General features: G+C 42.0%; 1 protein-coding gene across 8 annotated transcripts in view; it reads right to left on the reverse strand.

Annotated features, from left to right (window-relative positions):
- The window catches only part of DOT1L (DOT1 like histone lysine methyltransferase), a 75733-nt gene that overhangs the window by 11839 nt on the left and 51820 nt on the right, over positions 1 to 12074 (reverse strand). For 3 of the 8 annotated variants that reach the window (XM_084498527.1, XM_084498526.1, XM_084498532.1), the window contains exons 17-27: positions 11582 to 11683; positions 10932 to 11069; positions 10153 to 10278; positions 8858 to 9339; positions 8483 to 8606; positions 7538 to 7684; positions 6314 to 6440; positions 4276 to 4889; positions 3376 to 3581; positions 2551 to 2615; positions 1095 to 2066 (exon numbers count right to left, since the gene is read on the reverse strand). In XM_084498527.1, the coding sequence (XP_084354653.1) occupies positions 1095 to 2066; positions 2551 to 2615; positions 3376 to 3581; positions 4276 to 4889; positions 6314 to 6440; positions 7538 to 7684; positions 8483 to 8606; positions 8858 to 9339; positions 10153 to 10278; positions 10932 to 11069; positions 11582 to 11683 (3103 nt within the window). Of the gene's footprint in view, positions 1 to 38; positions 2067 to 2550; positions 2616 to 3375; positions 3582 to 4275; positions 4890 to 6313; positions 6441 to 7537; positions 7685 to 8482; positions 8607 to 8857; positions 9340 to 10152; positions 10279 to 10931; positions 11070 to 11581; positions 11684 to 12074 lie in introns of those variants that run through there. The other 5 variants (XR_014685940.1, XM_084498528.1, XM_084498530.1 and 2 more) reach the window with 5 other exon arrangements.

Here is a 12074-nt window from a genome sequence, read left to right on the forward strand (position 1 = left end):
GAGAAAAACTCAGCTTCAACAGATGGGCTTTGTACAGTCGCAAGTGACAAGAGAAACAAAAACCAAAAAAAAGCAAAATTATAGTAGTTATGGCCCCATACAAAAATATGCAGCATGAGAAGGCAGCAAGCAATGAGAGATAATGGTGCAGGCCAGGAGGTACAAAAGGTTTCACTTACCTTTCCTACTGCCAACCTCTAAATGCCACGAGGACAAACAGTCAGACCCAAGAACTGTCAGTTCTATATCACACAGGCAGACTTTTGATGAGATTACGTGGTCTCTAGAGTTGTTTATCTGTAGACTCAAACTGCTGCTCTTCCCTCCCCACCCTCCTGCTTTCCCACTTACAGGGCAGCAGAGGGGAGATTGCATTTCCAGCAAATCTACATGCTGAGAGATGTGAGAGTTAGGATTTCCCGACATGGTGCCTGAATGATTATGGACAGGTAAGAAAAACTGCCTTTGACATTTAGTAATGGCAGGTTCAGACTATCTTCTAGTCCTGCCAGCTTGTCTCCAGTTTGGACCACAGAAGCCAAGCCTGTGCAGAATCCCAGAAGTGCAAGCTGCATATGGCATTGCCCTTCCAGGCAAAGAAATGCTCTTCGTGTCCGTTCAAGAGCCAGAATGCTACGCAATTCCCAACACCGTTTCCTCTGAAGAGACAGTGATGTTTTGCTCTTCCTGGATCATACTAAATCCATTCAAGGCCTAATCACAACCTTTACTCAAGTTGACAAGTTAGAAATCCTTAGCTTGGTAACACAACAAGTTAAATCTTTTACCTGCAGGTGGACCCTAAGTTGGTTCCAACACAGCAACATCTGAACAAGCATACATTATGAAATCACAAAGTCTGGGTGTATTCTTTCATTAAGGTGATACAACAAGATCATCTAGTAGACAAAGCTCATAGGATTTCACTGTGGGGAAATGAACTCATCCTAGCATTTCCGGGAGAGAAGAGAGATGGGTTATGTGGGAGAGATTTGCTCCACATCCTGCAGAAGTGAAAGGGTCTCACCCCTGGAGAGGCAGTGTCAGACTTTCCTTTAGGCCCTGTCTTATACCAGAGAAAGAGTTCTGCCTACCTCCAACTGTTCCACCTGTAACCCCAGGAGAGAAGTTCCCCATAGTGTGAGAATTAGTCAGTCTGGTTGCAGCTGATGACACGTGGACCAGACTGGCAGCAGCTGGCATCGAATTAAATAAGGACTGCAATACTGAGGAATTTGTCACCGAGTTGAGGTTTGCTTGCAAGGCCATGGGGCCAAGGGGAAACTGTGATCCAGTGGTCAAAGTGTTTAGGAAAGGATGGTGCGTCTGCACAGAAGATGCTGGGTTGCCTGCTGAAGAAACAGCAGTAGAAAGGCTTTTACCATTCAGAAGGCCACCAGACGAAACAGCAGCAGAAATGAAAAGGTTGTGGCCGTTTTTAAACTCCACATCTCGGTCCCTTCCTTTGCTGACCTTTCCGTTATGCTGCAAAGAGTTTTTTTCTGAAGAACCCCCAGTACGAATGCTTATTTCGCTTATCTCTTTGCTTTTGACCCCTGACCGATTTAAGTCTTCTCCTTTCGTGCCACTGAGGCCTTCAAGTTGCCTCTTGTTCAAAAACGGATTTGTTTCCAATATCCCCACATCTTTGCTTCGCTGCGACTGAAAACCCAGGGAGCAGTTGGAAGTCGTCACATCTGAAGCCTTGTGCGGAAGAGAAGCACCATCGATAAAGCTGTGTAAACCAATGTCAGTTGACAGTCCACCATTGTATGTGAATCCATTGGTGGAGTTTGTACTAGGGCTGAGCCCGTCTGCCCCAGACGAGGGCATGGCAATGCTTTTCCTCGCATGTGCTGTGATCTTGGCATCAATGGCGAGGCTGTCCTCAGAGGACGGCCTGAAGGCAAACAACGAATTCTGGCTCAGGGATGAAACCGACTGCAAGGGACTGTCTGTAGTTTTGGTTAGGTTGATGTCAGATATTGGTGAAAAAGTAGATTTCCATTTACTGCTGTTCATGTTCTCGTTGGTTTGTGCTTGTTTCCTCCCAGGTAAGCTGCCACCTGGAAAGAAAGGTTTAAAATATCAAAAAGCAGCTTTCACTGAATCTGCTCAGTAAGAACAGTTTTTTTTTTTTCCTTCAACACCCATATTTTTTATCAGTCTTTAATTCTCTTTCTGATCCAAAGGCAGAAATACTTGACAAATCACCTAAAAATCCTTCAAATTTAGCTTAATGCTCTGAAAAAGTTTGAGAATGCTGATCTACTCCTTCCTCCGCCTTTGCACTACAGATCCCTCCCCAAACCCTGACTTAGTGGAAAAACTGGTCAAATCTTTCCTGACCTACGACGACCAAAAAAGACTGACCCAAGATCTGTAATTATCAGCCACCTGTCTTAATTACTACGATGCAAAGCCCTGGCAGAACTGCACTCTACTCAACAGCACAGAAAGGCCTGCTATTGATAACAATGTCAGTCAGCGGCAGACACCCATTCCCAAGCCCAACCATTAAAACAACTAATTAACATTCCATACACTTACCATTTTCAACAGTCTTCTGTGGAGATTTGCTTTCCAATGATATTGTTGCAATTTTCCTCTCAATTCTAGTGGGGAAAATAAAAAGGTTATAGCACTCACTGCAATTTTTGTTGCACATTTACCCTTAAATATCTCCCTCAGGTTCATTTCTTAACAGTGGACTAAAGTATATAAAGCCAAGTCACCTAGAAAACTGCATGTTACTAAAGGAACTTAAAAGCACTAGAATAATCCACCTAGAAGCTATTACAGAATTTGTGCTCTTTGCCAAAATTAGTGCATGTTCAGAGAACTTCATTATTGCTCCTTCACAACAAGACGTTGGCTGTTGCTCCCATTTCTATAGTGGTTGTTTTTCCAGCACCTCGAGCAAGAACAAAATTATTGTACCTCACAGGTCAGCAAAGAATGGCGAGTACTCCATTTTCAGAGTAACGCCTTATCAGTTTGGGGTAGGAAGCGAAAAATTTTGAATCAAACTGAAACTGGGAGCGAGAGGGAGATGGATTCTTAGTTTAAAATTACACACTTGGCCTCAATACTCCTGCAAGCAACACAGTAAAAAGAAAGTTTCTACAATAACTCTTTCAGAGGCCAGACTCTGTCAGCCTTGCAAACACAGCAAGAAGAATAGATTCCCACATTCAAGTACTGCTGCCAAAAAACCTTCCCTATTCACAATTTCAGTCTCACAAGAGGCTTGGCATAATGGAATCAGTCTCCAAGCAAAGGGAACAAAGACAGCTTAACACACCTCTCCTGTTTATTGCACCTTTATTGGCTTCCCAAGAAATCTCATCCTGAAACCGGTGCCTGCATATTCACCTGGTGCTATTGTGCTCATCTTCAGATCCCTGCTCTTCATCTGATGTTAGGGGAGAGTAATGAACGCCGTTGGTCTGAATGAGGGGCTTTTCCTTTTTCAATACCGGGGGCTGGTCATTGTCCTGGTAAGGAACAGGAGAGTTCTTCAGGGAGTTTTCAGGAGAGGAAATGGCTGTTATTTCTAAAGGCTGGTTAATGTTATTGACCTGGGCAAGAAGGAAAGAAAGCAGTTATGGATGAGAGTATCCCTTTAGAAACAAGGCATCTTGTTAAGGATATCAAGAGCGGGCTTAACTTGCTCAGCTTTAGGATAGGCCAACAGCTGCTTGTTTAGCACTGCCATTGTTATACTCCAGCATCTTGCACTAGAGCTCCCTGGATGAAAGCTTTAATGTAACTTGGAAAAATACTCTCATTATTTGATTTTATGTTTTAACACAGAAATGAAGACATGGGACAATCACATTTCTTTTCAAACTACCACGGCAGGATCACATGAACACAACTTGTATAGCTGGCTTATTAATGTGAGAATGCCATACGCTTCTGGCACTCAAACTATTTAGTCAATCTTAGCTTAAACTATATTCAAAATATTTAATCTACAGACTAAAAAAAATCAACTTCATTGAGAAAACAAACTTTGTCGTAAGAGAATAAATTATTTTTATTTTTTAATGCTCTGACAGAAAGAACTCTGAGATGTTCTACCTATTCTAAAACAGTTCACCAGCTTTCAGCAATTCTCTTGTCTCCCAGATGGGCCATTTCCACAAAGGGTCTACACTCCAATTTTAGCTACTAGCACTGTGACAACCTGAGGGTATGCCAAATAATAAAGCAGTGGAAGCTTATTTCTAATTCAAAGAGATTTCCCAGGCCCTTCTCTTTTGCCCTTACCATGGAGTTGATATTCAGCGGTGAACCTGATGGTTGAGTAAAGAGTCCAGACATAGTGGGTAAGGATTTACGTTTAGGGGAGACCCCGGAGTTCCCGCTGAGATTCCCAGTAGAGGATCTCTTCCGCCGGCCTCGCTTCTTCCCATCCTGCGCGTGTGCTTGGCCGCAGTCCAGCCGAGCGCTCGCGGGCAGAGGACTGTGCTTGTTGGAAGGGGATTGTTTTACATGTCCTGTATTAGGAGAGATTGTAAAGATGATTCTTCTCTTGGCCTCGTTCTCAGGATCTGAAAACGCTGCATCAGACTGAAGATCCCCCTTTGTTCCTTCGGCAAACATCTTCTGAGCATCTGCATATTGCAATACCCCTACCAGGCTCTGGGAGGTGCCATTTAACCTGGGGCTTGTTGAGTGCTGGTGAGCAGGGGAGTTTTGCCCAGAGTTCCTTGACTGCATCATTAGCAAAGGATGTTGTGGAGTGGAACTCCGAGACCCTACTGAGTTAAACAGACTCCCAGAGTCGTCCAGAGCTGCCTGATCAACACTATGGTTAAGATGGGCTGGGCTGTTTGTAAGATTTCCATTGACTGCCACGGAGCCAGAAGAGTAAGAAAAACCTGTTGAAAGGGAAAGTATACATCATTGCTTCTGCTGAGTGATAGTTCACAGTGCTAGATTTCTGGGATGGCTGGGAGTAGATTCAGCTCTACCCATGTTCGATCAGCCAGCAGCCGTGTACTACATGGGAAACTGCGCAGCTGCTTTTTACATTGTGCAGTTGAGATGGCTCTGTGTGCTGATGGTTCCAGTTAGATGTTAATTATTTTCACTACTCTTTTTCCCAATTCAGGAAAATTCATGTGTTATATGGTGTTTAAACGGAACTCATGTCAAAGTTTCTTTTGAATTTCTACACCTTCTGAAATCAGGGCTCCTCTACTCTCAACTCCTTCCTATCATCAAGGAAATAAGATCAGCAATTTCAGTCCATTTCTTCTTCAAAAAAAGAAGGGACTGTCATCTATACAGCCCATCTCCTACTCAAAATTAGACAAAAGGCTGTGGCTTAGGAAGCGACAGGGGATCTTCAAAGAAATTGTGGCAGAAGAATGCCACGTGGGAAGAAGCTTGGAAAGGGAATTAAGTATTTGTCATGGCATATCATAAATGGGTTTAGTGCTCTCGTAAGGCCTTGCCTCCGGGCTGCCTAAATGAAAGGGGTGGAAGGGAATACAGTACTATTTTACTTTTTTAAAAAATTATTATTTTTAAACATTTCTTTTGTTTTATAGAAAATTGCAGCCAAGCCCTTCTTTGCAAAACAGATGCTAGAAACAACAGAAGCCCCTCAAGGTGACAAACATTAAGAACAAATGCACTCTGATGAGGGATCAGCTGTAGAACAGCTTCTGTATACCAGAACCTACTTTTCCCAGTCCACAACATTCCCATATTCTGAACAGCTAAAAGCCACAATTTCAACAGATGAATGAGTTCAGAAGCAACGTCTGTACTTAAAGGTACCCCTATTCTCTCCCTTATTGACATTTCTTCCTACCCAGATACTTGTGCCTTTACAAATGCTCATAAGACACCATTGTGACTTGCTTAAAGAAATTAATTCTGCTATTAAAAACAAAACAAAACAAAACTCCACCATCCTTCAAAATAAAATTTTTTAAAGCCAGGTCAGTTCATAGTATGGTAAGCACTTTGCTGGTTTGCAACACTGTAGAGATCTTAATCCACTTAGGAGAGTTTACAAAACCAACTACTTACTTAAACTGCAAGGTGCTGCAGTTCAGATAAAAACACGTCAAACTAATACTCTGTACTAAAATGTATCCAGGCTGTAGGCACAGTTTTGACAGTCTCAGAACATCACCACCTCTGATTCTTTGCTCTCATTACAAAACACACATTTACGTAGCACTCTACTCTTCTGAATGACCTGAGAAGCGCTCAGAAAAAACTCAGACACATGCATTTGTGGACGCTGTCAAGATGAGACAGCACACCTTCACATAGATGAGGCCGTTACCTGAGGTAGCCAAAGCCAGTGGCTTGTTTCCAGCAGCACTGCTTACACCATTATGAGAACTAGCACCAATTTGCTTTTCAAGTGTTGATGAGTCTCTGTTCTGATGAACTGGGCTAGGTGTGCTTCTCTGTGGGGACAGAAAGAGGCATATTAGTACAAGAAGTATACTCAAAAGTCACTAGTTAGAACAAAAAAAAATAAAAATCACACGCATTAGTAGATTAGAGATTAGAGGTTCTACTTCCTAAATGTCTTAGATTTATCTCGTTTTCAAAAAAAAACATAGATCAGCATAGGGGACAAAACTGAGTAGTGATTACACTGTGATAGTTATCTAGCACACGCCTGATACCATCCAGTTAGAGAACAGACTCATTGTTCCAGAAGGTTTAGATGCACAACTGCACTGTGATCAGAGAGCAAATGCTTCAGCCCACTGTTTACAGGCAGAAAGAAAACAAATGTTTGTATCACGTCCCCAAGCCTATACACACAAAGCTCCAAACTACCCCAAACTGAACATGAAACACATTAGACTATGTTCTTTGGTACAATGTCTGAGGGTGGTGTTTTCCTGAAAGCAGGCACAACGTTTGTGAAATGATAGGCTGAATAAACAATGACAAACGTTTGTGAGAAACCAGACCAGTCATTTTGAAACTTCTCTGCCACTGAAAGTAGAATGAGCTTATCAGGATTTCAGAGAGATAGCCCCAAAGGTTCTCTACTGAATACCTGAGAAGTCAGCTACAGAGCAGTCACTCTAACAGTAGCAATTACAACATAAAGGTACTGTTCAGGTTCATCCCACACAGTTAGCACACAAAGATCAACAATTTATCAATGACCAAGCTGAGGCAGAATTTGGTTCCCAGTGTAATGCAACAAGACAAGGGCTAAGAACAAGTTGACATATGGGATCCTTGGCTCCCAGCGCCATAAACTCTCAGATGCTGCACCTTTTCCACCAAGCCAAACATTCAGCCTATGACCTCTAGAGGCATGCACTTTATTTTCCTTCCTGGCTGAAACACCACCACAGACACAGGAGCAAAAATCTAGAGCACGACTAAGACACAAGAGGATGCATCCCAACAGCAGCCTCCCCCGAAGCACTAGACATTCAAGGTTAGCAGCCCACTATGGATTCTGGTGTACAGCACCCCATTACTGCTCAATGTGATTTTAGTTAGGCATGGAAAGTGTTGATGATCCCTTACTCACCACCTTCTCAACACGGCTAGGTAGGACTACGCTGGCCAGAGGGATACTAACAGGGAGTTTATTGGGCTGCACTGTGCTGAGAGGAATACTGATAGGTAGGCTGGTGATAGTTTCTCCATTACTCACAGAGGTTCTCTCTCTTAAACCCTGTAAATGCAAAAGAGAAAGTAATGTTCTCAACTGCAAACTATTACTGAAAAGACATCCTAAACTAACAGTAACTTGCTCATTTAGATTTTGTCTTTTTTTTTTTTTCCTCATGTTGAGAATTACATGATTCAGAGTGACAACTATATAGCAAAAACAGGGCATGCATGGAGCAGCTTTGTTACCAACATCAGTCTACTGGGACAGCAACATCCAACGGCACAGAAATACATAAATTAAAGCTCCTACTGCCCCTAAGCATAAGAAAAAAGATATCTGAGGTGAGCTCATTTCCTAGTGTCTTTGTTACAGCTCTGTGAAAAACACTCATCTAACAGAGTTTGTATCTTGAGGTCCTCTGTACACAGAAGATGGAGTAGCCAGAAATTTTTCCATGGTAACCTCCTGTGGGAAGGCACCTGCTTGCTCTGAAATGAGCACCAATAGGATTCATGGCAGAACCAATGTGGACAATTTATTATTATTATTTTTTTTTTTTAATACAAAAGAAGTTTAGTTTTCAAGTCAAAGTACACTCACACCAGGTCAAAAAGAAGTCCTACTGCATTACTGGCACAGTTCACATGCAAACCAGTGACTCAAAGGTAAGCATGCCTTTCACGAGCACCCTATTCTCTCTTCCTCTAGCCAGTTCCTCTTTTTTATTGCACCACACCTACTGTAATTTATATTATTTTCCATGCCAAGTTGACCAAGCACATCTGCTTCTCCTAGTCTGGCCAACTTTTTGTTCTACAAGGTGTGAAGTCTGAATTCAAGCAAAAGCAAATCTTTTACCTTCTCGCCTGCAATTGGTAAGGCCGCTGGGGAAGAGGGCCGAGTTTCCTGAGGACTCAGCTTTATGCCATTTGAAATACCAGGGCTCGGATACGTAAGGCCATTCTCTTTGACGTGGTCAGCTCTGTGAACAGAGATGTAGGATCATTAGAATACAAATCTAAAGACTTTTGTTTTGCCAGGAATTCCCATACCAAACTCCAGATACCATACCACTTTATTTACCTGATCAGCTAGCACTGCAGGTTTTGCTGAGACAAAACTTTTAAGTACTTAAAACTCGACTTTTAAAAACATTTTTCCACAATACAAATAAAACACTTATTAAAATAAACAAACCCATCCATTCACAACCTAGGAAATGATCATGCTCACCTCTGTATCTCATTAGTTGTTGCTTTTCCGTTGACTGCATGGTCTTGATTCAAGTGTCTCCTTAGTGCTATTTTAGCTGGGGAAAACCTGGTATAATCAGGTAAGGACAAGCTCGTCATCTTGTCTGCTTTCTGTCTGCTGCTGTGGTTTGGGGTACAAGGTACTATTTCTTGGTCCAGGTGAGAAGTCGTGTACTGAGGGGTGTTCTGCTTCGAGGACGGCCTGCTAAAAGTGTTATGGATTTCATAGGGAGTAGCATGGCCATTCATGGACAGTTCAGGGCTCATGCCATTGATGGGGGGCATAGGAAATTTAGAGCATTCAAGCTCCAGTTGGAACCTGTTGTGATCAGCCTCAGGATCACGGCTCAAATGGTTTTTATTGCGTAGCTGTACTGACAATGACTCATCAGACGGCGTGTATGATTTCAGCTGCATTAGCTCCTGCTGTCTTTGACTTTTCTCAAGTTCCACAATGCTGATCTTTAAATGAAGAGGAGGACAATGATTAAAGACCACACTTAACAATTCTATTACATTATGGAGTTTTGCCTCGATATGCTTATCAGAACAACTGACCCCATTTCTGGGAATAAAAAACAAGTGACCCACAATTTGAGGAACAAATTTCAACGTGCTATTACAAGTTTGAGACCACAACGTGAAGGCAAGAGGAATGGCTCACATGCTTAGAAAACACCTTTTTCATTTTGGAATCAAATGTAAAATATCCTCAATGTCTATACAGAATACGGAGTAACTCAATATTGTCAGTCATTGATGGAAAAGGTCAATCCCTGCCTAGGCATCCAGTAAAAAGGCTGGATTAGCTTTAGAACTAACTTCACAAGGAAGGAAAAGTTCTTCAGTCACAGAAGTTTCATTTCTTTTTCATTGTGGTGTCATTCTGTGGGATCTGATTCCTGAACTGAGACTTCAGAGCACAAAGGCGACATTACCATGAAGCCACATATTATGTTAACGAGCAAGACTTTTTTTTTTAAAGCCAGTCATGCTTTTTAAATAATGTGTAATGATAAATCATGATTCCTTCTTCCACAGCATTACCAGGGAATCAGGTCATAGAATATGCTTTCCTTAAAAGTCATCTAAGTTCATATTCTTCAAGCTTACTAACAGACACTCCCCTCCCCCAACAAACAGATTGATCTCCAGAAAAAAAAACAAACACCTAGCTTATCCCTTAGTATCCTATTTAGTCAAGTACTCTGAAATGGCCCCTTGTCCAGGAGCTACCTTGTGTTGGTGACTCTAAAGTTGTTTCTTGCTCTGTACCTGCAGTTCCAAACAGTGCTTTTGTTTCTCAGAAATCTGATTCTTCAGCGCCTGCTTCTCTTTCAGCAAGTTCTCCAGTGACAATGTTGACCAATCCAGCTTAAGTTCTTCACAGCGTGCTTTAAGCTGCAAAGACATGAGATAAACAGATCAAAAGACAACTTTCAACTTTTCACACCACTCAAGGTACACGGTGAAAGGCATGCACCTTTCATCTGGATATCTGCAAGCAACTTCTTATCCTCTCAGCTTAAGCAAAATACCACCACAAAAGGGTCCTGTAGTCCCTGTCTAATGGGGGAGGAGGTGGCCTGGTTCCTTCTTAATATACTGTTAGCACCCAGCCTCACTAACAACTTCCATTCCCTTGCCTAACTTTACAGTTTGAGTTACTGAGATTAAAAACAGAAGTTATGGGTACTACAAAGCAAGTGCTGTACACACTTTTTTTTGCCAGAGATCCAGATAAAGTGACAAGCCCACATACAGCTGTGCAGCTGTTTAAGGGACACAGATGAGGCCAGCAAACTGCTACCTCAGCATCTGGTTATGATTAAAAAAAGGTTTCCAAGAAGTACCACCTGCATTCTTTTCCAGAAATTCTTCTCAGTTTCAGAGAAGCTATAGCAGCTGGAGTGTTTTTTTTTTTTGTTTGTTTTTTTAAATTATTATTATTCATTAAGATACCTAGAGACGGGGGCAGCCCTCAGCTCATGATCTGTCCTCCTTACACGGATGGGAGCATCACTATGCTACTCAAATACAAGCATTGTACGCACCAGCTGTAAGCTCTGGTTCCTGAGTTCGCTGTTATCCTTCTCCAGCTGTTTCGTCTGTTCTTTCAGTTGCTGATTGTGAGCAGAGATTTCCTTCTGAGCCTGAATCAGGTCATTGTATGTCAGCGCCTTAACTCCCAACTACAACATGGAGGGTAAAAGGGAAAGAGATCATTCAGTAAGGTCTTGACACACTAATTCCAGACAACTGTCACATTCAAAAGAAAGACTGCAGAACTTCTGCAGCTTCCAGAAAGCCCCCCGACATTCTCCAAAGCACTTCATCATCACTAAGAGATACAGAAGTTGCTCTTGCCAGCCAGAACAACTGTAGAGCTACCATGTTTCCTTCTATGAGTCCAAACTTGTATTTGTAACGCAGAGTTTGTTCAACTAGCTGTGGGTGTATCCTTTAATAAAATACCACAGTGCTGTGATCTGTCACCCCCTTCTCTTGGATACAGTATCACACAACAATTTCAACAATGAAAATGAAACCTAATCAAATATTGAAAGATTCTGTGTGATTTAACATGATCTACTGCAAAAAGGAGACTACTTTGAGACTACTCTAGACATGCTCATTTTTAATCAAAAGCATTTGCTTGCAGATGACGAACAAGCACACACTTCCAGCAGACCAGGGTAGCTACCTCATCAAGTTTCTGTTGAAAAAGACGTTTAATTTCCTCTTTCTGTGCCTGGCAGTGGGTGAATAACTGCTGTGCTGTCCCCAGTAGCTGTGCATTCTTCTCCTGGAAGGGGGAAGAGACAATATATATTTAGCATCAACTGCAGCACAATCCCTCTTCTTAAGATGTTTACATCTAGTTTGTACAGCAAGTTGGGTGTGACTGAGCTCAGAGTAGAAACCTATGAAAAAATCCAGCTCTCAGACTTCTATGACACTGTTTTTATTAGTATTGAACACTTTGGTGAAGCTCAGTAGGTTGAAAAGAGATTTTGGGTAGTTTCTTTTGCTATATGGTAAGATATAATCCGGACAGTCTTAAATTCATTTTTATCCTCCTAGTACATTGTAAAGAAGTAGTAATAATTACATCCTACAGAGCAGAAATGGAACTGGAAAAGATTATCTGTATGATACCTGTTACTAAAATGGGAACAGAACCTGAATCTCCAGAG

This window comes from Aythya ferina (genome assembly GCF_964211825.1).
Source record: "Aythya ferina genome assembly, chromosome: 26".
Taxonomy (NCBI): domain Eukaryota; kingdom Metazoa; phylum Chordata; class Aves; order Anseriformes; family Anatidae; genus Aythya; species Aythya ferina.